The sequence below is a fragment of the Lissotriton helveticus genome, chromosome 8 (assembly GCF_964261635.1).
Source record: "Lissotriton helveticus chromosome 8, aLisHel1.1, whole genome shotgun sequence".
NCBI lineage: Eukaryota > Metazoa > Chordata > Amphibia > Caudata > Salamandridae > Lissotriton > Lissotriton helveticus.
The window spans coordinates 364,614,311-364,640,465 of NC_136069.1; the positions used below are offsets into that span (position 1 = coordinate 364,614,311).

Consider the following 26,155-nt stretch of genomic DNA (forward strand, 5'->3'; position numbering starts at 1 on the left):
AAATTTGTCAATTTGTAAGGGTTTAATAGAAACTGTGTATTCATGTTTGGTTCATGGTTCAGAAAACTTATTTTCAATTGTGTACATAAACATGAGTTTTGACACATAAGAAGATAGTAAATTTGAAGCTCTACATTGATATGTGTTATCTGAATTTAGGGATGCCAGTTTTCATATGATTATTTAGTTTGATGTAATTCCGGACAATATTCAGTGATAGCAACAGGACTACCTGGGGCCGATGATAGTTGGAAGAAGCAGGAGTGAAAGTCTATGCATTTTCTATGAGCCAATGGTATTGCTTACATATTTTTTTTATTTACATCATACTTCTGAGGTCTTTCATCCTGCTAATTTATTTATCTATTTGCTTGATGTACGAACAATGCTAATAGTGATTACCAAATAGCTATATTTTTCCGAATCGCTATTACTAATGTACAAAGGAGTTATTTAGCCCCTATTCCTGAATAGTGACTTGTAGTGGGTAGCAAATAGATCTACCTCATTAATATTAATGAGGTAGGTCGCAGTTTGCGATCCACTACAATTTGCTACTATCACAGGGATGGTGGCTTGCTGGGGTCACCAGATCACCATGTCTGTGATTGCTTTTAAATTAAGCAATCTTTTTTTTAAACTGAGTTAATTTTCCTTAAATTAAAATGGGTTACGTTTAAAAAAGCAAAAATGAAATGTTTACACTTTATTTTTAAGACAGTCAATGGTCCTTTGGACCCAGGCCTGATCTTAACAAATATTTTTCAACCGTTCTCAAAGAAGAACAGGTCCTTTTGGGACCCCTTCCAATTAGTAAATGGGTTTCCAAAAACTTTGTCGGTGGCGAAGTGCGAATGTTTTGTGATCACATTTCGGTCTCAAAACATTTCTGCATTCCAATGCAAATTGGTATTTGGAAGGGATGCCCTAAACGCACCTATTCCAAATACCGGTTCGCAAACCCAGATTATTTAGATTTTGTAGAAGGCTACCGCATCACAATTTTGGCTTTGTACATTTGGAAATGCCTTTTTTGCATTCCCAAAAGGCCCGGTCCGCAGAATCATGCAGTTTGCAGACTCAAAAAGACTTCGTACATCTAGCCCTATATGTTTTAAATATTCGCTTTTCACATACAGAGAGCATTATACGGTTGGAATCCCAACTGTACTTCTGTGAAATAATTCTGTATACTTGCTAAAGGATCTTGCATTATTTCGAATAAAATTAGTAATTCTAGTTGGTTTTGTAGCCATTCGCATATCTATAGCTGTCCTCCATGTGCCTTTTTTTGCCTTTTAGGGGTGAAAAAACATATCTCCGCAAAGATAATTTTTGCCAGGTAATCTGAGATATAAAAAAAGATAGTGCTATGTGGTTGCTTAACTAGGCCACAATACCGACTTAATTGCTTCTTGGTGCTTGAATAATACATAAAGGTATGCTTTTCTCTCTTTTGGAAGTATAATAGTTTGAGTGCTCATTACCATGATTTAAGCTTACATCTACAGATCTATGGGTGGGCCCTCAACCCACCCGCCTATTTTACCAATAATCATACAAAATATTGTGGCAACTCCCAAAGAATATGCATCATAAGCGCAAACCAAAAGGTTCTGTTGCTCAGTGGTATTGAAGCCACCGGAGCAAGGTGCCAGAGTAGTCTTTAGCTTGGCATCAGCAGTGCACTCTCCGTCTACCTTCGACAACACTAACATCTAAACCTACAGGTGAAACACATCAGTAGGCTAAACTATATTCAACTTAAGAGGGAAACATTATTTGATTCCATTGGATTGAGAGCCTTAAAACAATTCCAGCGCAGGAAACAGGAGTTTGTGTATTTGAGTATCTAAGGGCTTCTTTTCCTTCATAAATATCTATGGAATGAAAGAGATTAAGATGGGCAGAGTTGTTTGGCTGGTGATAGAAGCACTTAAAAGACTTAAAATGCATGACTTGCTCCCCTCTAATGATTTTATGAACGGGTATACAGATGTAACTCTTCAAAAATAGTTTGTGAAGCATAAACAAACCTATTTTCAAACAATGATAATTTAATAGTATACTTTTAAAAGTGCCCACCAGGATTCAGACCTTTTTCCATATTCGATTTGCATAAGTCTTAACCCTCAGAGTTTTTGTAGCAGCGTGTCCTGTCCTTTCTCACCTTGCTATTCGAGTACCTATGGTGCATTCAGAAATCCAGTTGTGAAGAAAACCAATTTAGGTTTTGCAAAAAGCCCTCACTCACTAACCTAGTTAGTGACATGCTTCATCATCGGGCCCCACCAGGAGTGGCGAATGCCACCCTAGTGTGCTGCAACGGCAGTTTACTGCGGAGCTGGTTTTGTGATTAGTGAAAAGTAAATTTAAAAATTGTCTAAATTGTGCCACTCCTGGTGGGGCCCGATGATGAAGCATGTCACCAACTAGGTTGGTGAGTGAGGGCTTTTTGAAAAACCTAAATTGGTTTTCTTCACTGGGAACAGACAACTGTGTTTAGTAATTACATGCTTGCTCCTTCAATCTTTTTGATATAACACTCCTTTGTTGATTTTTTTGATTGATCCCGAGGGGAGCTAGGAGTGTTTACCTCTTTCCCTTCCTCTCTTGTTACAAGCATTCAGAAATCCATCAGGTTCATTGTCGAGTCAAATATTATACTCGAGTCCTACCTTCATTTTTTTAGTACTTATGTAAATATGTGATATTTCTACAGCACAAACCTAGCCAAAACGCAGCAGAGAGCTGTGCAGGTCAAAGACAATCATAAAGGCAATGACTGATGGGAGAATCGGAGACGTAGCTGGTTTTGGGTTTTGAGATGTGCATCTTCAGCTCATTCTTAATTTGGAAAAGTGTTGGGATGGTCCTGATGGTTATGGGAATGGTTGTTAGATCCTGTATATATGGATAAAAAAGGCCTGCTGCCTTGTGTGTTTTTTCTTCTTCACACTTCTTAATCTGCAGTCTAATGGTTTCCTGGCTGTGGTGTACTGAGAACCACAAGAGATGGTAAGCTTGGTTACAAGATAAGTGCTGGTCATGATGGCTTTGTAAATAGTGCAGCTGATTCTGAAAATGGTGTGGACTTGCCTGGGAGTCAATAGAGTTTCATCACAATCAGGAACTATAGTTCTTATCTTGATTACTTTCCAGCAACATTCGGCCCCAACACTATTTTATTCAGAGTCAAATTAGTAAGATTGGGCACAAGCACTATAGATTTTGAATGTTTCATGTGGATAAGGTTTTTAAACCTGTCCTAACTTTGTACTTCCTTATTCACATAGGAGCACTAAGAGCAATATTAGCATGACTTATCAAGCAAACAACAAAGTTAGAAAAAATGCCAACGATGTGAATACTAGATTGGTGAGTCAGCTTGGTATATCATGTGAGGGATTGGCTGAATAGTGTGTTTCAAATCTCGGAGAGACTTGATGATCTGATGAATAGGTAGTTAGTTATATGTGTGAGAAGATATTTCATTATATTTCAATTGACCAATGATCAGCATAATAATTTAAAAAAAAATAAAGTGAAACTCATTCAGCTTTATTCTCGCATATCGATACAATGTAAAACCCTTTTAACATTCCTGGCTTTTTGGGATAATGTATTGCATTTTTTCCATGCTTTTCTTCAGAGGTAAGTCAGAGATTCCCAACCACGCATCCTAATGGACGTCAGATCATGCTCACCTATCTGTTCCCCTGGCTCCACAACATAGAACTAGTGGACAGCAGGCTTCTACTCCCCGGCTCCAGCCCTACCACACCTGAGGATGAGGTGAAGGACAAGGAGGGTGAAGTGGTGGCAACGTATGGACTAAAGGGAAATGGCTGGGGTTCTCCAGACGCCACATCCCTTGTGTTGAACAACTTGATGTACATGACTGCAAAGGTAAACTAGTTGAAAACAATAATACATCTCAAATTCTGAAACTTTTATAGTTTAATTGAACAAAATATAACTACATTAATTTTCAGGCATTTGTTTCTAAATCAATTCAGCAAGTGTTGCATCTAATGATAATATTTTTGAAATTGTAGAGATAAAAATGAAGACGCCTGGTACACAGCAAATAAAAGATAGCCAATTCACAAAGTTAAAGACCTGGCTGTTCGCTTTGGCAATTAAGTAGGCTCAATTTTCTTTTTCTATTCTCCTCCAGATACTGTTAGACACAGCAGCAAGACTCCTTTTTTTGGTATTTGCGCTCTCTACAAATATAGTAACATAACAATATACAAGTGATTTCCACCACTGGCCGTAACAGTGATGAGCTGCAAATAATTTATGAGCCTTTTCTTAGGTGTAAGGGGGGCATTTACTGTAGGATCAGGAACAATTTATTCCACAGAGTGCTTTCAACCCTCAGATATTATGTTGATGTGCTTTTGTGTGTGTGTATATATCCACTTGTGGATGTTCCTTTAGATAATGCATCTGATAAAAATGTATTCCAGAATGTTCAAAGTGACAATTCAAACACTAAGAGTGATTTGGAACTGTTCTGATTGATGTACATTGATCAGTTATTTGAAGATTTTTTCAGGGCTTTACCAAACAAACCTTTTATAACCAGTGATGCTTTCTATTTACTTAAATCTCCTTTTTGATGTACTAATGCATTCTCCCAAAAGGATTTTAGGCAGGCACTCCCTAAAACGTAATGTTCGCAGGTGTAACTCAAATGAAGTTGGCATGAAATAAGTTTAATTTATTTATAAATTTACTTTATAATTCAGCATAAAGTGAAAGTTATTCCAAGATACTCATCCAAGTTTTTTTTTTTTTAAACTAACGATAACATGTTTCACTAAAGGCATTTAGCCTCAGGTCTATAAATTTATTAATGAAGCAACATATACATAATCATCATTTTGACTAATACCACAACTAAATGATTAAATATATTCAACATTCACGTTTATAAATTCCAGCCTCATAACATACATGTATTTTCTGCAAAATGTTATTCAAAGTAAAGCCTACTTTCAATTAAACTGATTATGCCAATACAGTTAGACAATATTAAATAGTGTAGCATATCACACATTCAGCTTAGAAGAAAATGTGGGAAAAGAAGGCTCATGTTAAGAAACAAGAAGTTCTCTGGATATCCACATCGAAACCAGGGGAGTGGGTTATCAATAAAGATCCTGAGACGAAAGTGTTGCTACTGCGAATTGTAGGTGTCATTATATCACCATCATTTATAGGTTAGTGTATGACTTAAATACATAAGAGTTTAATGTCGAGTATTACCAGTGCACTTTAAAGATGATACAGTCTGTAATCTGAGGATGTCCATTATATGCATAGTCAGTCTAAAAAACAGAAATTGTTTTAAGATCTTAGGTCATTAATCAGCTCACAGAAGGTTGTTATTTTACACAGTGTAACCCTGCGAAGTGGAATCAACATTCTCTAAAAATAGAAACGTAGCTCTTAAATAATGCTGGCGAAAGTCAATTCGGGTACAGATTGGTGAGCATCGGTGGCACCCAGGAGAGTGTGCCTGGGCTGCCACATGAGACTGAGGCCTTGTGAATATAAGCAAATGTACATTTTCAGTTTTACATTTTTTGTCCATTTTCTCTAAAAGTAATTATCTTCTTCTGCCTCAGTAATAGCTAAAGGAGAGCACCACCAGAAATTATATGCAGTTGCCTCTGTAATTTCATAATTCGCCTCAACCAAGTTGGCCTTACCACCTTGAATGAGCACCCTTTTTCGGAATACATAAAATATTTAGCTGTGTTTTACAAAAGCAGACCGTTCAAGAGCCATACGTTTTTAGCAAATGTATTATTAGTCTGTGTTGTGTAGATTTTTGACACTACATTTTTATAATTCTCTTCTAATTCTTTTTTTCAGTATGGGGATGAGGTCCCAGGACCAGAGGTGGAAAACGCTTGGAATGCTTTGGCGAACAATGAGAAATGGAGCAACAACCTTCGGATAACGCTGCAGTTCCTCATTAGCCTGTGCGGCGTGAGCAGCGATACAACACTTTTACCATACGTAAGTATAGGCACTTTAAAAGTGAACTGCTTCTCCGTTTAGGTACTGTTTTGATTGGAAGTATTATCTGAAAGTTTTTATTTAATAGTATTGCTTCTTATATAATTAAATATATATGAAAGCTGACCGTTGGGCTGTTATCCCCCAAAGAAGCCATTTTCTATAATATTCATGTACGCTGTATGCAGGTAAACTGGCGCAACAGAAGAAAAGTGCCCAGGGCCGGACTGGCTACCGGGCAGTTTGGAATGCTGCTGAGCTGGGGGGTGATTTCGTTCATGGAGACCTGCGTCAGCCCCAACCGCAGTGAAATCAGCCCCCAGCTCGGCAGCTTTCTAAACTGCCCGGTAGCCAGTCCGGCCCTGAAAGTGCCACTTTCTGCAGTTGGACCACATGACGCAAAGGGCGCACTGTCTATGTTCGAGCAGTGGCACGTCAGTTTCAACCAGGGCTGGTGCACCCTACTACAGATAATACGCTGACCCCAAGGGCAGCTGCAAACTCGTTCCAGCCCTGGGGGCTGTGCATTGGAGAAAGGAAGGCTGACTGTTAAAAGCAGCTGGTCTGTCATTTATTTGCACGCTACAATGCAGCCTGTATTACTAGGGGGATGGAGATCCTCCTGCAAGCAGGTGCGGTGAGTGACAGCACCACCTGCAGGGAGATGTATGGGGGGTCCATGGAACCCCTTTCCTCCCATTTTGGAGATGCTCTCGGTGGCACACAGTCACTCGTATCCTTACAAACTCTTGCCCTCTGCACAAACATCCATAAAACGGCATTGGCACAGAACCAAATATTTTACCTTCATTAATGGGTCCATGCCCCCATGTGAATGAAAGAATGATCCTTTAGGTTAGTCCTGGCACTACATGTGTGCCATGCTATCAGTATTACAGAATACTCATTACACCCCCAGGACACTTTAGATAATAGGGCCCCTGCTTTTTAAAGAGCTGAGCAGCCTCTTCACACTAAGTAAAACAGAAAAGGTTGGGGTCTCGCAAATGGCTAATTACAGCAGGAAGCTAAAAAGATTAGCCAGGTGATAGGCTTCTGAAAGAGTAACTTTTTCAGTTTGTCTTTAGACATCAAGAGAAACATTATATAAATGCCACTCTGTCCCTGTTTGAACTTCAGCGCACCTTTAACAAGGTTCCCTGGCTGCATACAGGTACAGTGTGCTCTATTTATGCACTGCCCTTAGTGCAACCATATGGTGATCGATTTGGGGACAGTGCATTTGTGAACGACAGAGAGACTGCAGTGTGGGCGGCACCGGGCCTGCTTTACAAAGAGGCACAGAGATCTGCCTGAACTCTGATGCAATGAGCCTGCAGGGGGATTTCTGGGGTTCCATAATAATACTTCCACCTTGGAGCGGTCACCGTTGGAGGGGACACTGACTGCGCACCACCTCTTTGTCCGTGTGCCTCCTGATGGTGTCCTTGACTCTGTGTCCACGTTCATTATAACAGTGCAGCTGCAGAGGCAAAGTGTTTGCCTCATGTGCATGTCTTTATTACAGAAGGGGGCCGCACAAATATCTGCGGACCCTGGTTACTGTGGCAAGGTACTGCCAGGCCTTAAGCAGCTGTGCCCTCACTCTGTCAGGGAGCTCTATTTTTTGTATGTTTCAGTTTGTTGCCCTGTAAGTTGTTTCACTAAGTTTGTCATTTTAAGCATGTGGTGCAATAGCATTCAGCTGTACAGCAGGCCCAAGTACAAACCTGATTCTGGCAGACTTCATTTTTAGGATTAAGTACCAAGGCATGAAATTTATAATGTTGTTTTGAAAAGTTGTGAAATCAGTGAACATCCTAAATTGAAGTGATATGACGATTGTCCATATCTGCTGACTTTGCACGCATGCAAAATGTTTCAGTAATCAATATTGTTATATTATCTTATAGATCAAAAAGGTTGCAATATATTTGTGTCGAAACAACACCATTCAGACCATGGAAGAGCTCTTGTTTGAGCTGCAGCAGACAGATCCTGTGAACCCCATTGTCCAGCACTGTGATAATCCACCATTTTACCGCTTCGCCTCCAGCAACAAAGGCTCTGCCGCAGCATCTGGTATGACAATGACTGAATATGATTTATGACCCTGAAACTCTAGCTGTTTTCTCTACCTCATGAAGCTCAGTGTCTCATTGTGTTAGGGCGTGGCACCAAAGGCAGAGTGCCAAGAGACACTGTTTGTACATGGCAGATAAGGAAATTAAAGGAATTGTCACTGACATCTCTCCAGTTAAAAGCCCAGGAGACGGGCTAATTACATGTTAATGGCCTTGTCTAAGGTCTTCTCAGGGGATTTCCACCATAGCACAAATTCCACTGACGGTGTCAGCGATTGCAGAAATATGATATAAAGTTCACATTTCCTGGTGCTCCGATGTGAAGCATAGACCTACACATTTATGTTTACTAATATAATGGTTTGGTTTGGTGAAGCTAGATTAACCTTTTGTTTTACATGATCGCAGCTACTATTATTAAAATGAACAGATTGGGTGATATAGCTTTGTATTTGGTAGCTTTTGTCATGCACCCTACATAGTAAACTCCAAGAAAAGATGCAAGAGTCCACAAAATAAACCATGAAATGCTACTCAGTCGTTATTGCAAAAAGGTTCCCAGCTGTTGAGGAGCTAACCTTCGACTTAGTGCATAGCATCTCGATCCCTAAATTTTTTAATTATGCAATTCACTAATTCTCCTACTCTTGCAAAATGACCACCTGGCTGAGCTGACAAGAGTCTTGGTAAGAGCCCATCTGGATTACTACATCGTCATCTAGACTAGTTTCCAGAAGAAGCACATCAACAGGACTCAACCCCTCCAAAAAATAGGGTGTCAGAATGTGCTTTAACCTGTGGAAAAGAGAGCACATACCACTTACCCCGAGTCTCCCTTCTCTGACTCGATTATAAATTCCCCTTCCTCACATTGTATGTTTTTCTTACACAACCATGGCCCTCTAAAGTGACCAAAATGCAGCATACACCTTGACTACTCAATAAATAAGTAAATACATAATTGCTGTGCAAAGAACATATATTTAAGAAAGATTGACAAATCATTTACATGCAATAAGACCCACCTGCACACGCTATGCATTATAGGTCGTGCATGCACGACTTAATACTGAGTCACAGAGGAATGAACATCTAGGTTTTGCATGCCAATGTGACACTACACCTGCAGAAAATCCCAAAGTATGTAAAACATCTTCTGTTGCAAGTGACACCTGTAGATGACGAGCAGTCAGACATTCCATGCTAATGAAGTGAACACTCAGTCATTACTTTGTGGGTTTACACAAACATATGCAATGCATTTCTCACATGTAACTGCACTTCTAAACCTACATCTGAATAACTCTAGTGTACATACTGTGGAAAGTGAATACAAAATGCGCAAATTACTCATTTTACCGAAGAGGATTTCATTAGAAAATATTTTACATGTGAAAAAAGAATTAGAAAAATTGTTTACAAATTGTAAATTTAGACTAACGTTCACTGATTCCTCACTGAAATGCCTTAATTTACATACAAGTAGTTCCCAAGTGGATCTGCTTTAAAATCACTAGTCTCTTTAGAAAATGTAAATGTAATGTCTGGATCCCATCTGATGCGTGCAATAAAGGAGATGCTGGGCAATTATCAGCTACTAGTAATTTAGTAGGAGGTTTAATGAATCCTTTGGGCCTCTTGCAGTCACATTTATGGTGCAGAGAGCATGAGTGAGACTATTAGACACTTGGACCGACCGGAACTCACATTTTGTTATTTCATTGTAAATGGTTATGATCTTGTCTTATATTATTATTATAGCGATTGTCTTGTTTTTCATATTTGTCATCATAATTTACAAATGCATTAAAAAAGGACCTGCAACCATGATTCCCTTAGATTATCTCCATGTGATATCACCTAATATAACAACATTTTAGGCAGATGTCTAATAAGTACCCGTAATGACCACAGAGCACTCATGCTGGATTCGGTCAATGGAATATACTCCTCTTTGCTTAAAAAGTGCCCACACACATATCCCATCGTTGGCATCTTACTCATTAGTGAAGTCTTTAGCCCTTATGGCCTGATACAGTACTAGAAAGAATGTTCTGACCAACCCTTCAGCGGTTATATCACTGATTCTCAGGATTGTTCCCTTCCCATTCCAATCTCTCTTTTGCCATCACACAAACTTTTATAATCTGGGACTATTCCTGGTATCGCTCCTTCTCATGTCGGGGTTGGTATTTTCCCACCTGTAAAGAAGAGGTTCCTCAGGTAAGGAATGGTTCTGCCTTACAGTCTGCATTCTCTCTTCCCTTTCCTGCTTTTGCCAGTAAAAAAGAGGTCCCTCAGGTAAGAGACTGTCCTACCTCTGAGCCTTCATTTGACCTGACTGGCTTTTTATGGAGGCTGGCTCTCCTCCTCCTTTTCATTCCTCCTCACTCAGGGTAATCAGTGGTGGACGGCTCACTTGTATCCCACCTTGTCCTATCCTTTTCTCACTTATTGGCTCCTAGGTCTCAAGACCGCCTTCTCCTACAAAAACCCTGACTCCATTTTCGTCCCCTTTGAGTGTGGCGTCTGTGGCTTTTCTCCATGGTGTGTAAGTAGCTGTTGACCCAGCTCCAGGAATTTGCGACCTTCCATTATTCAGTTACGGCAAACACCTGTTTAGGGTTTGCCTGTCGTTCTCAGGGATGCCTGCACTGACATTGCTTACCAAGGCTTTTTCCTCCTTCAGCACACCACATCTTATGTGGATATGCTTTACCTAGCTAACCTGCCTGATGTGCACTCCATATCATCTTGTTCAGAGGCACACTACAAAGCTTGGGACTCTAAGCCCTTTATTGCCCCTGTAATGGGTGACTGTTGCTGGGTTGGCTTCATGTTCTCTGGGTACCCACAGCCACCTTCTTACAGTACCTGAATAGGAATACTTCAAACATCAGATGGCTTCTTAAGCAGTATTGCTGATTATTGGCAACACTTCCTCCCTGTTAGTAATTCGCCTTCTTGATGATTGATTGTGTGCCAAAGTCTTAGTTAAGTAGTTCTTTAAACAAACATTTTAGTGTGCTATAAATTCCCACTCTGAGAGCGAAAGGGCGGCTGTCGGAGAAAAATGTACCTTTGGCAATTACACGTTTGTGATCTATAATGCTGTATAATTACAGCATGAGCATGCAACTTACTCCTTATTGCGGGGACTTTCAGGCCCTGCAAGAGTTAATGGCAATCTCCATGGCACGCATCTTCACCTACTTGAAAATAGCTCCCCTAAACTCACTGCAATACTAAATCATATAAGAGACATTATTGGCTTCTAAAAGGGGCGTTTCTTTCTTTCTCCCTGTAGGAACTACCTCTAGCAGCAATACCGTGGTGGCTGGTCAAGATGGCTTTCCAGATCTAGATGAAGGCAAAGTGATGAAAGAGAGTGATGAAAGGTGTGTACTCCTATTTTCCTTAAAAATGTATGCATACTTGCGGCACAATCATCTAAAGAACTGAAAAAGACGGCATGTGGTTTGGATTAACTTTTAGTAAACTTGTTAGGGGGAACTCTGAAGCAACCAAAAACACACCAACTTTTCCAAAGTCTGAATACTTCGTGTAAAAATGTCAAACTCTAGTCTATCCACTAACTTTGACTTCACGTAGCCCATTAAAAGGAGTCATACTAAGGAACTAATTTAACTGTTCTTCATGGCAAACTGTGTTTGCGCTATCTGAAGAGGAATCGGAAGCTCCATGCGTTTTAAGGCAACCTCCTATTTTTTAAGAAATTGCCTCTGTTGCTACATTCCTTTTTTAGTCATTTGCAACACATCAACGAGGCGTAAAGCACAAGTAGAATGGAAGAAGATAAAGTTAATGGATAATGCTTATAGATGTGGTTGATCGTGGGTTTAAAACAAGTGGATCTTTATTTTCATCTTGAATATAATTTTTTGGGCGTTGTAGGTTTGTGTGGGCAAGTAATTTAAAGACCTGGGTCGCCACTGTGAAGTACTGGCCGAACTTTGTTTCTTAGATGAACTCTTAGAGGAAAAGATAGTAAATGAGTGTTCATCTTTATACCATTATGCTAGATCCACAGACATGTAGAGGTCACTATATTTATTTGAGTGAATCTCCCTCATGACTCTGTGTGGTATGGCCTGGGCCAATTCCAGAAGGTTGGGGTAGGCGTCATGCCCCTAGGAAGGAGTTCCATACATTTTCCCCTGTGAGAGTGCAGGGTGCACTCACATTCTAACTTCCCAAATAAAGGATGGTGACACAGCTAGCCAGTGCTATACTCATGATTAGGAAGTGGTCATTTGGTGTGCAGTTCCTGCACTGCTAAATCCCCACTTGAACACAGTCTGTTAATATTCTTTGAGTGGGAGCACGGTATCTGGGTCTCAGAATATGTTCAGCCGTGCTGAAATATGGGAAGCCCATTTATGTATTTCCCATCTTGTGACATTTTGGGTCCTTCCTGTTGTCCTCATTCCACTTCTGGCATCTTGATCATCAAAATGGGCATCACGTGGGGGAATATATCCAAGCTATGAAATTAAATGTCCACAGCAACATGCTTTCACTGGGAATAGGTCATTTTTTTACTGTGACTTTGGACTTTAGTCATGGAGTAGCATGAAGTGTGATCATCTTGTCACAGAATTCCTATAGGCAGGATAAATAGCCATGAGTCCGTTCTTAAACTGATGGAAATATTACACACAGGCCAGGAAAAATTAGACAAAAACCCTCCTTACAATTGTGCTAAAAATCCTGATCCGGATTCAAACATGTGGTAATTACCGCATCCCACCAGTTTATCTCTACCTCAAATGATTTTCACTAGGGAGATCCAGATGGAATTTGTGCAGTGAAAACCCACAATATTATGACTCGTGCACAACGGAATGGGAGAAAGCAAGCAGTAGAACTGTGTTTTTCTGATTTCTGTAAAAATCAAAGTTCTATATGGGAATTGTTTTTCAGTGTTTTTTAAAGTCCACGCTTCTGAGAATCTCATGGTCCTCTTATACAGTTAATGGGGCTAGGCCTTTTCTGCTTATTAGTATACATCAATTTATTGTGTAAATATTGTCGTTCATTGTCTATCCCAATATAGATATCAGATTCGTGAAAATGGTGGCAAACGTGAATCAAAAAGTGCAGACTGCAGCAAAACAATGAATAGGGAATCAAATGTATATACCACTTAAAACAGTGACACTTTAGTATTGATAAGTGGACAACTGACAGATCTATCTTTACACTATTTGTGAAATATATGGCCATGGAAGATAATTCCTACTATTTAAGTAACTCAAACATTCCAGGCCAATTGTTGCAGAGTTCTGTCAACGCAGAACATCAAGCAGTGAATCCAAAAACTTCTAGATACGAAGTGTTGCATAGTTCAGTCAATACAAAGCTTGGGGGAATCAAGACGTGCAGACCACCAGCATCAGAGTGCGAAGTCAGCGATTTTAGGTCTTGGCGGTGCAAGCAACGCAAGCATCAGATGCTTCTCTTTAGAAGAGAGGAGGGAGAAGGAGGTTATGAGATCTACATGTAAGTACTTCAAGCAGAGGTTTGTGGCGCTTCAATAAAAATAAATGTAATAAGACTTTTCAAGAGACTCCAAGGAGTAACATGATGAAGTTATAATTCAAGGAACCTGCAATGCCTGTATAGAAGCCCCTCTCCAGTTTCCTTATTACAGGCGAGTTGCAACATCTCTACTCACCTGTAAGTTATCAAATGGTGTTGCTTTTCAGCTGTAATAGCATATTACAGTTTAGTTGTGACACCATAATGCCTGCTGCCAGAGCCAACAGCCAAGGTGAAAGGCATGTCACAGATCATAATTATAGCCAAAATTTATATAAAGAAAACAAGATCTACCTTTTCTTTCTTGTGATCTATTTTTCTAAAGTGAACAGTGATTAGCAGAAAGAAGATACTTATGGTAACATGTTTATTTTTGCATACTATTGGCCAGTGCAGAAAAGATAGAATCTCTCTGAATCTCTCATTGTGAGCAACAGCATTTTTTAATCCGATTTACATTAAAGTGATTCTAGTATCTATTTGCAATACATTACTGACTGATTTTTTATGTGTTTCATTTAACACTACAGCAAGACGCAATGGATTTATGTCATTTGTTGGAAGCATAATAGTGTGACCAGGTGTTATAAGGAATACAATACCGTCTGCCATACTTTAAAAGGATACTGCAAGTTGCCTCAAGAGTTCCATGACCTTATAAATGAGCACATCATTTGACCTTATTCCTCTACATGGTCTCTGAACTTCTCGGTGACTTGCAAGATCCTTATGATGTATGGCAGGGACTACTTTATCCCATATATTCTTTGCAGGAAAGGTGGTAGTTGCTTGAAACTGATCTCCGCCAAGGGTGTTTGTGCTGGAGACTGCGTACGCATCATAATGGTAGCTGTTTATTCATGTCAAGTTTCAAAATATTCTGGTTTCAGGCGAGGTTCCTCATGAGCAGTTAGATCCCAGCGCTAACTGTTCCAGTGCAGATCTTGTGAATTTTCATTATCAAATACCAAGGCAACTAATATAAGACGTAAGATGTTAGAGAGTGTTAATGGTCCTGATATTGCATTGAAAAGTTCTCATTGTAACATTTGTCATTAGAGTCTGGTGCTGTTATTAGAAGGACAGTAGTACTAATGGCCGCCAAGGTCGGAGGGCCAAAATCAAACGTGGTACTGAAAGCCAGCCTGGTTCTGAGTTTGTGGGTATAGATATTATGAAGCATCAGTTGGGATGTTCTTCCTGTCTAATGCCCAGTTCTTTAATTCGAGGAGGATTTACTCATTAATGTATTTTTTCTAGAAATGAAACAAGAGAAGATGCCCTTGACCTCGGTTTATTTTTTTAATAAACTCCTGACCACTGCTATTTTCGAATTGTGTTTACAACAAGATAATGCATTCAAAATACTTTTTCATGACTGTGCCCACGCTCACTGTTTTTTGGTGTCATTTCCTTAGCCTGCACTTCTCCTTGCTTCTCAGCACAAGTAAAAGATTAAAAATAGCCACGATATGGCAGGGATTCACAGAAGCATTTGTAAATTTAAATGTTGGTGGACTATGTGATGGTTTTACTAAACCTGCCTTTAACACTATACAGGGACCACTGACTTTTCCCTGAAATGAATGAATGAATTTCAAACGTATAAAGCTCGCTGCCACTCGCAATGGAGCATCCTGGTGCTAACCACATGAATGAAAATCTAGAGGGGGACTGGCTGATGCTCATACAGTCTTAAAAAGTTGTTCAGATATACAATGTCAGCATCTCTGTTGTGAAAACAATGTCATACAGCTGCAGCTTGATGTGTGCTGGAAAGAAGCACCTTTAATAATTGATGGCTACTGAAAAAGGCTTTTAACAGAGTGCCCTTGTATTTGAAGGTTCAGCAATGTAATCCGAGCACACTCTCGACTGGAATCAAGATACAGCAATAGTTCTGGAGGATCCTATGATGATGACAAGAGTAAGTATTGTGTGCGGATGTTAACAGTTCATTTTTGTGTGGTGTTAGACGAGGGGTTGAAAACGAACAAATGGCAAAGTGTTACACACAATACAAGAAGAGCAAACCATTCAGTTTCCAAAGAGTCTAGGGCACAGAAGTCACTGCAAGGTTCCAAATTGAGTATTTTTCAATCCCTATTTCAGAAATCCTGTACTTTGGTTTCATTTTCATTAGTTCATGCCGGTTTCTCATTCGCTGTTTGTTTGTCTCTCAGTCCATTCTTTTGTTGTATTTTCTATTTGCCTAAATGGTTTTTCTTTTAGTCTCACTCTGGCTGGCTTTCTGTGTGACCCATCCATAGCTTCTCTCTTTTCAAAACCAGTATGCTTCAGTCTCTTCCTCCTCTGCTACCTGCTGCTCAACTGTTTAAGGAAACTGATTATGAATAAGCCTGTCACTGTTTCCTGTGATCCTTCTCTCTCTTGCTCTGTGTTTTTCCCTGTGTGTCTTTCAGTCACTTTGCCTCCCTTGGTGGCTTTATGTAAGACACTCTCCCGCTTACAGTGAATGTCTCCGATGTAGAAATCTCCTCCTTTGATACAATTACTGTGTTTGTGTGTGTCAGGCCATATCTTTTACTCTACCTGTGTGTGTGCCAATTTCTTGTCTGTATGGCTTTCCATGCATGTCAGTGTGTTCATTCTCTACTACGTGGTTCTGTTGTCTGTGTCACAACTAGGGTTCCCGGTTTTATGGTATTTATTTTTTTAACATTTCCGTCTGTATTTGTCTATATGTATTTTTTTGCCATCTCATTGATGTTTATCCATATTTATTTTGTGTTTTGAGACTAAATGGAGCTGTAAAATTACATTGTATATTTCCACGATTATTTAACTCTTGGACATGCACTCATACATGGATGCCTGTCATGTTTTAGCAAATTAAGCAGCCTTGTATAACAAAAGACTACATTTGCTAGTGTTATACTACAAATATATGTTAGCATATGCCTGTATTTGATGACATTTCATCCTGTTTTTCTACTTTCCATGCTGTCTATCTGCTCAGCTGTTGTCTGGAATTCATGAAAGACACCATGGAGAATCTCTCAAAAAAAGCACCATTTTCAGTATTATTCTGCTTTTAAAAATAAATACAGACAGGAAACAGATTGTTTTCTGTCTGTATTTATCTGTAAAAATCAGTAAAACCGGAAGCCTTAGTCATAACACAGGTGTGGTGGGAGATAGCAGAGGAGTGCTGGAGTTTCCCTTTTATTTGACGGTTTTCCTCGCCCACCCGAAGGTGGCATGCTTCATCATAGGGTAACCTCCTGGCAACGTGAGCCTGGTCACAAAGCGGGTTACAACCCCCTCACTGAGAGGGAGGAGCTCAGGGATGTTTTAAGTAGAACATAAGAGAGATACTAAAACCTGTAGATGACCAGGGTGTTGGCGGGCTGTGCAAACGTTTGTGAAAGTGTATGTGAGGTAAAACTAACTACGAGGACACCAAAGACTTTATTGGGGGATGAAGTGGATTAAACCTGTCATAGTGTTGTGATGGTCTGTGTGCCATTCCTTCACTTTCTGTTTTCCCAGATGTCCATTAGTTTCTTTTGTGACTGCTTATATTATATGTGTCTCACTCACTTCTCTCTCTGTTTCTCCAAACTTCCTTCGGTCTCTTCCTCTTCTCCTCCTCTTTACCCTTCTCCCTCGGTCCTTTTCTCTCTCACGCTCATTCTCCCTCTCTGGTTGGTTCTGTTCGTCGGTCAGTCTCTATTAATGGTTCGGTTTGTGATAATTATTCTTTCTACATCTAGTTCTCATGTTCAGTCCCTCTGCCTCGTTCATGTGTCCTGGAGCTATTTTTTTAATAGCATGTTTCTGTGTACTTTGGTGTTCAGTACAAGTTCATCACTCCTGCTCCCTCTCCAGTCTGTAAATGGACACATTCCTTGTACCACTGAAAAGACCTGACTGTTGTGCTGTGGATGGGAAGGCAATATCTGCCACTCTGCCCCCATCTGTGGTTTCTTGTCAGGACCTATCCCTCCCTGCTGCTTCTGTGCTTCTTCAGGCTCTCGAGAAGAATTATAACAAGTCAAAGTTCCATAGGCTGAAATTACTTAGAATAAATGATGCACAATGGAAACATACCATGGCGTTCAGTTATTTCTAGAATGTAGGGACAGCTAGGACCCCCCCCCCCCCCTGATCTGTAGGTCTGTAGGCCAGCATGGATGTCTTTAGGAAGACCCCGGGTTGTGTCAGGTTTCTTTGAGGACACTTTGCCTATAGAAGGTGTTAGTTATAAGGTGAGTGAGTAAGCAGCGAGTAACAGTGACAGTGCTGAGTAACAATGACCACTTTACCACGCCTGCAAAATAAGTATAAATCCAGAAGTGCATGATCTAACCTTGAAAAAATCAAATTAACCATTCACCCTCCCAAGCAAGTAAAAGAAGAAGCAAATCCATTAGTTAAACACAATATGATGTAATCTTTTCCATAATTAAATGCAAAAAGAGGGGAAATCGTTCGTTATTTTCATTCCTTTATGGGGTTTTTTTGTGCAGCTGCACTGAAGGTTGCGGGTTGGTATTAATCTGCTTTAACATGGTATTGATGTTTTACTTTGCAGATGATCCGGTTTCTCCATACACTAGTTGGCTGTTGACTATTGTAGAAACAAACCAACCACAGCCGTTACCAATGCCTGCAAATGGTGGGTGCTGGGCCCCGCTGGTGGATTACCTCCCGGAAACTGTCACCCCGCGAGGACCACTTCACAGGTGAGGCAAGCATTGAAAAGTCTCTTGATGTACAGGTTTTTGGATGGCTGCCTTGTTTGCTGATAAGTGCCAGACAGCTTGCATTCCCAGTGCTGTCTCCTCTGCCTATCCTCCCACAAATGTGTTTGCCTCTGAATTAAGATAAGACTCTTGACGTGCCTAAAACTTGTTGGAGATGAAGAAGGAATGCTAGACTGACCATTGCCCTCAAAAAGACTCCTGTTAGTCTGTGATTCTTCCTTTTGGCTATTTCTCCAGTAGTTTGTTTCTTCAAAAGTGAATTCCTACACATTAGAATCCGCACAAGCGTTGCCAACATACCTTTAAGAAGGTGCTCAGAACATCCAGTAACCCAAAAAGCTTCATAAGTTATCTTGACCCTTATTTATCAGAGGATGGAATGCTGTCAAAGGGGCTTTTTTGGAAGTACTTTGAAAACAAATAGCCAAAAGACTTCTTGATGAAGTGTTGTGAAATCAAATTAATTAAAAACATGGGTTCTGGCCGCGATATAGCTAGACATAAACCGCCTCAGAGTAGCAGCGCTTGCTTTAACTTGGAACTGGAGGATAGGAGTGTCTTGTCACTTTCAAGAGTTGTGTATGTATTTTGATCCTGTTCTGTACCTTCCAGGTGCAACATTGCTGTTATCTTCATGACTGAGATGGTGGTAGATCACAGCGTCAGAGAGGACTGGGCCCTCCACCTACCCTTGCTACTTCATGCACTCTTCTTGGGTAAGAGTGTGCACAATACGAAGTGCACCATTAAACACTTCCTTGACAACTTTGCAGATTATGGCCTACATTTCAGTCGGTGCTGCTGGCTGGCTCTGCTTAAAGTGGTAGCAAATCCCTTGTTGGGAACGAACTTTAGAAAAATATTGTATATCTAAATGTTACAAATAGCACAGCAGAGGAAGACATTACAGTACTTCACCCGAAATGAGTTTGGAGTACCAAAGTAAGAGGCGGGAGACGAGTAGCATGAATTATTGGTCCTCAGTGTTGTAAACTGTGATAGCAGAGGTGGCATGGACTTAAAGTGTGTCTGAACATCTAATTACATGCGTAGAGGAGCACTCTAGTTTGGGGGAAAAAGTAACATGACAAGTTAGGGGCACATCTTTGGTCACTACTGCAATGGATCTGTGCTTTAGACAGCCTGCCCCTTTCTTTGCTAATTATCAATTTTTATTAAGCTAATTGTTGTTGCTCTTCATCCGTAAAGGGGCTTTATGCTCCATGGGGTGGCTGCTGCCAGTAGATCGATTCAGCAGTTTTGGATACAAGCACGTCTTATGACTTTTCTTGAAATAGTGTTTTATCTTTCAGGGCCCTAGGGGGAATCGTGTGTGCCATGTGGCTGCTGTTCCCTACAGCAAGTGTCTCCCCTTTCCTAGAATTTGGTAAAGAGAAGAGTTTGAAAGAGTGTCCTGCGAATTGTGGTTATTTATGTTGGTGAGGTGATGGAGCATTCTCTTCTCCTTCTAATGGGTGATGTACCAAAGTCAGGTGTGTTGGCTCTATGGACTAACACATCCACTCCAGAAGTCTTTGTGTGACCTGGTCACAGGTCCAAATCCCCGCAGGCCCACTCAGCCTTTCATCCCATTCAAGTTGATAAAAATTAGTAATTAAGTAGGATAACAATAAAAACCCGTTTTTCAGAGCCGAGATGCCTCACACAGTGAATGTGGGCTGTGTAATGCATGTGTTATGATGTGTTATGTTATTTTGGATGGTTTTATGTGTATTGATTAAGAGATCAGTGGTGACACTTATGGACTGGATGCCAGTGCCTTCCTTTCAGTGTCGGAGACACAAGTTCCCTCGCGTTTTGATACTTGTATAGGCTTATCTTTCGATATAGTACTCTGTTTCTTGGGCAAGGTGGTGACTCAAACAATGCAGAAGTTTTTAGACAGTTTTAGGGGCCTGATCCATTATGTTTTAGCAATCGCGCTGAAGAGCGCTCTGCAGGATTGGTCCCAGCATATGTCATTATCAAATTAAAAACAGGAAAAAAAACTGATGGGGCGTGTGTATCACTATTTGTCAACATACGTTATGATGCAAATGTATTACAAAATATACTAAATGAATGAGCCCTCCTTTATACAGCATATACATTGAACTGGAGAGATGAGGCATGTCCTTATCCCTCCACAGTCTAACAAGTGGGTCATCTCATTAAAAGAGCATTCTGAAATGTACCCCCCATTAACAAATTACCAACTGAAGCCTCAAAAGGGAATGGACATATTATGATTTCCTTTGACTACAAGATAGTAAGAGAATTGGCAAAGGGGCCAGTGCTTGCAATGCCTCCTCTACATTATTCTCGTGTATGTGATGCGGTGGACGGCTTGCTAGCAAGGGAGTGAAGGGACAGAGAAGAGAGAATTCTGTACCTATTTTATTTTGGATATATGCATAATGAATACCTATCCTTGCGAGCAGTTAAGCACTTTACAAAGGCAGAGGTGTATGTTGTAGCTGCACAGTCGGATGTTTATAAACATGATGGTGCACACATTGTGCAATACGATTTTTGATTCAGTGTTTTTGTTGCTTTTTTTTTTAGACACATCCATAGTGTTATAGGTTCACAAATAGGGGATTTGTAAAAGAAGCAGGTACCAATCGTGTTCACATTTATTATTAATAAAAAAGAAGGGAATCAGTCCCAGTAATGCCTTTGAATAGCAATCGAGTTCACTGGTGGCATTGCACAATCAGATTTGCCAGTGATTTTACCTTTAGATGGAGGTAACATCATGATGTGTGTGTAATACACATGCAGAATATGTACCTGTTGTATCTACCAGAATTTGGATCAGTTTATGCTCAAGCTAGATTTAGAAATAGCAAGGTTTGCCAGTTGTCTGGAACCTCATTGACACCATTACTAAGAACCTGAAGAGCTGTTCACTGTGTGCCAATAGGCGGAATTCTAAAGTCTTAAATTCAGACTTCACTAAAGTGTGATCAAGAGGTCTTTCAGAAGACCCTCATCAGCCTCTCAAGAAATGAGGTGCCTCCAACACAACACAGAGGCACTGTTGCCATCAAATCAATCCGACTGATAGCAGTTTAGCTGCATGCCTCTTTCCGATGGGGTTTTCAAGTCCTTCAAAGGCAGAAAATCTTTTCCACTAGGCCTTTAGCAGTCCCCTCATCTTCCATGGGCTCTGCTTTCCAGACCAAGGTAATACGGCTCAGCAGAAAGCAAACGTCTGGCCCGTGGACCTCATCTAAGGAGGGTCAGCTCATTCTGGGAGAGGGAATACATCTGTATGAGTGCCCGAGAAGAACCAACAATAAGCGTTAGAATGAAAGTTTTTAAAACCTCAATAACAATGATACACCTTTGAGAACCTTCGGGAACTTGAGAGGGGATTGGGGCGTGTACCTGTGCCCAAAATGTCTTCCTTGTGCCTAGCAGGGGTTGAAGGAATCTCAGCGGTGGAGCCACCCACCACTGCTCTGCTGGGTAAAGTCTAGCTTATTGACACGCTTGTAAAGTAGAGACATCCTGCAGAGGTCTCAAATCCAAATAGAAGAACAAACCTATCCAAGGCCTAGGGCCAACAGAACAGAATGTGCAGTAGTAGAGATGCTGCTACACTGTGCAGAAGCCTCGGTGGGCAGACAAATAACTGGTGTTTATTCTACCTCAAACCCCAAGTCACAGGAAGAAAGCTGCAGCACGAGCACAGCTGGGCAAGGATTCAAAACAAAATATTATTGCAATCAGTCTGAGAGTTTGAAACTGTCTCTGTTTTATTGCAGGCAGAAACAGATGAACATGTTTATAAGAAGAACACAATAAATAATTTACATCTGTATCGTTTATTTTAAGAGCTTACATGTTTGAAATTTGTAGTGATGTTTTGGCCAGAGGTTTGCCTGCTCCTGTGCCATTAAGCAATCTTGCAATATTTCTTTTCTGGAATTTCGGGAGATGTTAAGCAACCATTCCAATTAAATGTTTTTTCACCTTATTCTCCCCAGGTCTGGACCATTACCGTCCTGAGGTTTTTGAACACAGTAAAAAGCTACTCCTGCATCTTTTGATTGCTTTGTCGTGCAATAGCAATTTTCAAGTTATCGCTTCGGTGCTTCTGCAAACAAGAGAGACCAATGAAACAAAGACTCTGACGGTTCAGCCAGCGTATCCTCCAGAATACCTCTACACAGGTATAACACAAAGAGAACATGGTTGGTGAGACAGGCGTTTTACACATCCTTGTTACAAACCTAGGCAAAGGGTCATTGAAGTAGTACCCCAGGGAGCAGCTCTTGAGCTGGTGGTACTGTAGTCATGAATGATCTGGTGGTGGGAATCCGCAGTCTGGGAAAGCAATGAACAATGGATTAGACTGATAAAAGGATCTTCAGAGAGAAGCTTTTTGGAATGGTGCATATAAAAGGATACTGATCTCACCTTACCTTTGTCACCTCATCTCCTCCTTGGAGTGTAGTAATTCAAATCATTCAATGCAGCTGATGCAGCTACTGCCTGCCTGCCTCCCTGTAAGTGTTTGTGACTCCAGACTAGGGCTTAGCCTGTCTATTCTGTCATCACAATTTTGGGCATTTGTTTGGAGGGGCGAAATATGTAATCCCATGCTCGTGAGCCCCAATAATTAATTCAGGAAGTAATATGTCGGGTGCAGCAACCAAAAAAAAACAAATGTCCACCTGACTTTGAAACCTCTGCTAAAATATATTAAGTGGATTTCGGGGGCGAGAACTCTTGCTGCATCTCACTGTGGCTGGCAAACAGGGAAAGGTGTTCCTCCATGTAAGCAGATATATTGGATGCATGTGAACATTAGACGAGGGATTAATGGATATTTAGACAAGGTGCCATTGCTGATTGTGAACGTAATCCAGATGATCTCGACTGAGTAGCATGGCTGTTAGATGAATCTGTGTTGTGTGTGATGCCTCCTGGTTCTGTACAGTCTGAGACTTGCATTGAAAGTAAGATCACATTTTAATAAGGTATCTAGACTGGTAGTAAGTACTCTTATTGAGCCCTGTTTGATCTCATTAACCATTCTGTTCCTGACTTTAAGCTCAGAGCACGTACTGCCCCACTCACCTAAGAAATATGCAAATATTTTATTGAAATGTTTTATTCTGTTTTAGCTTCAGAAACATAAATAAGTTATTTATTTACATTCTAGGACTAAAGCCTTTGTGATCCAGCCATTGTGCTATGACCATTTGTAATAACCTTATAATCCAAAGACCTGCAATGTAGAGGATGTATGTTTTGTACGAGTAAAGCGCTTTAACTCAATGCTGTACTCTCAGAAGGCCTCCGGGTTGCGGTATTACATGTTGAGGATGAATAGGTTATTGCCTCTGTTAACCTCTCTCCTTCCTCTTCACCGCTACCAGGCGGCTTTGACTTCCTGCGAGAGTACCAGTCTTCACCCGTGCCAGACTCTGGGTTAAGCTCCAGCTCAACCTCCTCCAGCATTAGCCTGGGGGGCAGCAGTGGGAACCTCCCCCAGATAGCCCAAGAGATGGAGGACATCAACACTTCTGGAGAGGTGGATCTAAAAGCGAACAAGCTCATCGAATTTCTGACCACCAGGTAAGTGTCAAACATGCAGATCCGGTGTTATCTTCTTCTGATGTGGGGGTGGGAGGTTGGACTTTTGGATGGTCAATGGGAGCTAGGAAAGATTTGCACAGACCTGTTCATGGATGAGTACACTGCATTGTTTTTATCAAGTGGTTATGATTTACTAGGCAATTGCAAGATAGAATTGCTGTTCATGTATATATTGTATAACTTTAAAACTCGATTGTATAACTTTGGTCTAGCTTTTCTATGGCAGTCCAGGTTTTGAATCACCACCCTGGTTAGGTTGTGTACAGGCTTTCCTAGGGTTCATGTTTCCCTCTGTGTCCATGCTGGTGTTATCAGCTTTATTAGGTTATTGTTATAAATTCAGAATTGGTATGTGCACAACAGATGTCCACAACCGTCTGACAATTGTAGCAATTGACAATATATTAAACTATATGTGTAAAGGAATGTCATGTACTTAAAAGTTATGTTGAACAGTACATGATAAATTCTTATCATGTTATATTGATTTTGCGGGCCTTCAAAATTTACTTTTTTATGGTGTACATCGAACAAGTGCATAGGTCTATTGTCAATGGAAGGAAATAGTTGCCCATAACTTTAGAATATTAAGGAGCTTCACTACATTCTGCATTAGTGCATTGAGCATTGTGTAAAGTATGACATTGTCAATCTCGTTCGCATTGTAAAACAAAAAGACCCTCCAGAGTGGTATTTAAAATTGTTTTTAAAAACGTAGAAAGGGCTCTGATGACAGGTTCCAAGTTAAAATGTATGTAATCGTAAAGCTGCAAGGGTGTTAACTGTCTTATTGCATCACTCACTGAGCCATCCTCTCTAGGGCCACTATCTGGGACATTGAATGTGTTTTTTTTCGTTGTTTGGTAACATGGTGGTGTTTAACTTGGGGCTCCACAAGTCTGAATGTATGGCCAAGTTGTTCTCATATGGCAATTTATTCATTACTTAGAATGAATAATACATTTATTTGTTTCAGGGCCTTCGGTCCCCTTTGGTGTCATGAAGACATCACACCTAAGAACCCAAACTCCAAAAGTGCGGAGCAGCTTACCAACTTTCTGCGTCATCTGGTGTCTATTTTTAAAGATTCTAAGTCAGGTAATAAATAGACTTCTTTAATTTCGATGCCTATGGGTTTCAATGTTAAAATAATGATGGCACTTTCTAGGCTGTATGCCCGGCATGATTGATAGGTAGGCCATCAGTATCTCTCATTGTAAATAATACTGTAATTTCATCCTATTATGATCTCCTAGCATCAGACTGGTACCAAGATATTTTTAGAAATTCACCATTCACGCTGAGTGCAGCATTAGATATGTTATGCTTTGTCATGTTATTTCCCTCGGTACCCTTATGGATCTAGAAGCAAGCAATTCTCCAAGTTGGATCTACATGAGTGGTGCATGTACTGTTTTGTCCTGGAACATGACACTGGGGACTGTTACCCCTCTACACAAAGGCCATGATAAAGAGACAGGTCAAGCATTTGATTTCCTTCCATCAGCAGAGGGGGTAGTTTAGGTCCCTGGTAAAATCTTTAACTTCCTGACTTGTGGAAATGGAATCATTGTAGAGGACTGGGTGCAGCACCTACAGCCAGGGTTCAGCATACTCTAGTGACATACCTTACGTTCAAATGAGGCAGGGGGAAAGAGGTTGCTGTGTTTTCAGATTGGGATCCCTCAGCTATAACAGTTCCAATCCCCGAGGACTGCCAGTGTTTTGATGTGGATTGGCTCAAAGTCAGATGTTTTAGGATTTCCTGAACCTTACCATGATCAAGACACGATTGAGAATAAGCATTTTTTAATCTGATAACCAAATGCGAATTCTTAATGCAGACATTGGGTGGCTGATTGGTCTACAGTGGAGTAGACACTTCATCAAAAAGGGAAAGCCCCACCTTACAGAAGAGTACATCTGTTTTTTTCATGGTTTACAAAAATAAGCTTCAGTTGACCTATATTTGATGTATTGTCATTGAGGAGGACTAACCTTGATCAATATTCTTGTAACCTCAGAATAGTTAGCTTAGCTTGTGCTGTGATTTAATAAACCCCACCATTATCTTATTTTGAAGTTATAGGAAAAACATGTTCTGTTCCCACCACATATAGGCAGGTAAAA

At 40.5% G+C, this 26,155-nt stretch overlaps 1 protein-coding gene across 2 annotated transcripts in view; it reads left to right on the forward strand.

Annotated features, from left to right (window-relative positions):
* Positions 1-26,155, forward strand: part of FRY (FRY microtubule binding protein) — a 778,582-nt gene that overhangs the window by 581,267 nt on the left and 171,160 nt on the right. For both annotated transcript variants that reach the window (XM_078657150.1, XM_078657151.1), the window contains exons 32-41: positions 3,653-3,909; positions 5,890-6,036; positions 7,950-8,118; positions 11,428-11,518; positions 15,527-15,609; positions 18,241-18,391; positions 19,025-19,128; positions 22,408-22,593; positions 23,806-24,004; positions 25,002-25,123. In XM_078657150.1, coding sequence (XP_078513276.1) covers positions 3,653-3,909; positions 5,890-6,036; positions 7,950-8,118; positions 11,428-11,518; positions 15,527-15,609; positions 18,241-18,391; positions 19,025-19,128; positions 22,408-22,593; positions 23,806-24,004; positions 25,002-25,123 — 1,509 coding nt within the window. The remainder of the gene's footprint in view (positions 1-3,652; positions 3,910-5,889; positions 6,037-7,949; positions 8,119-11,427; positions 11,519-15,526; positions 15,610-18,240; positions 18,392-19,024; positions 19,129-22,407; positions 22,594-23,805; positions 24,005-25,001; positions 25,124-26,155) is intronic.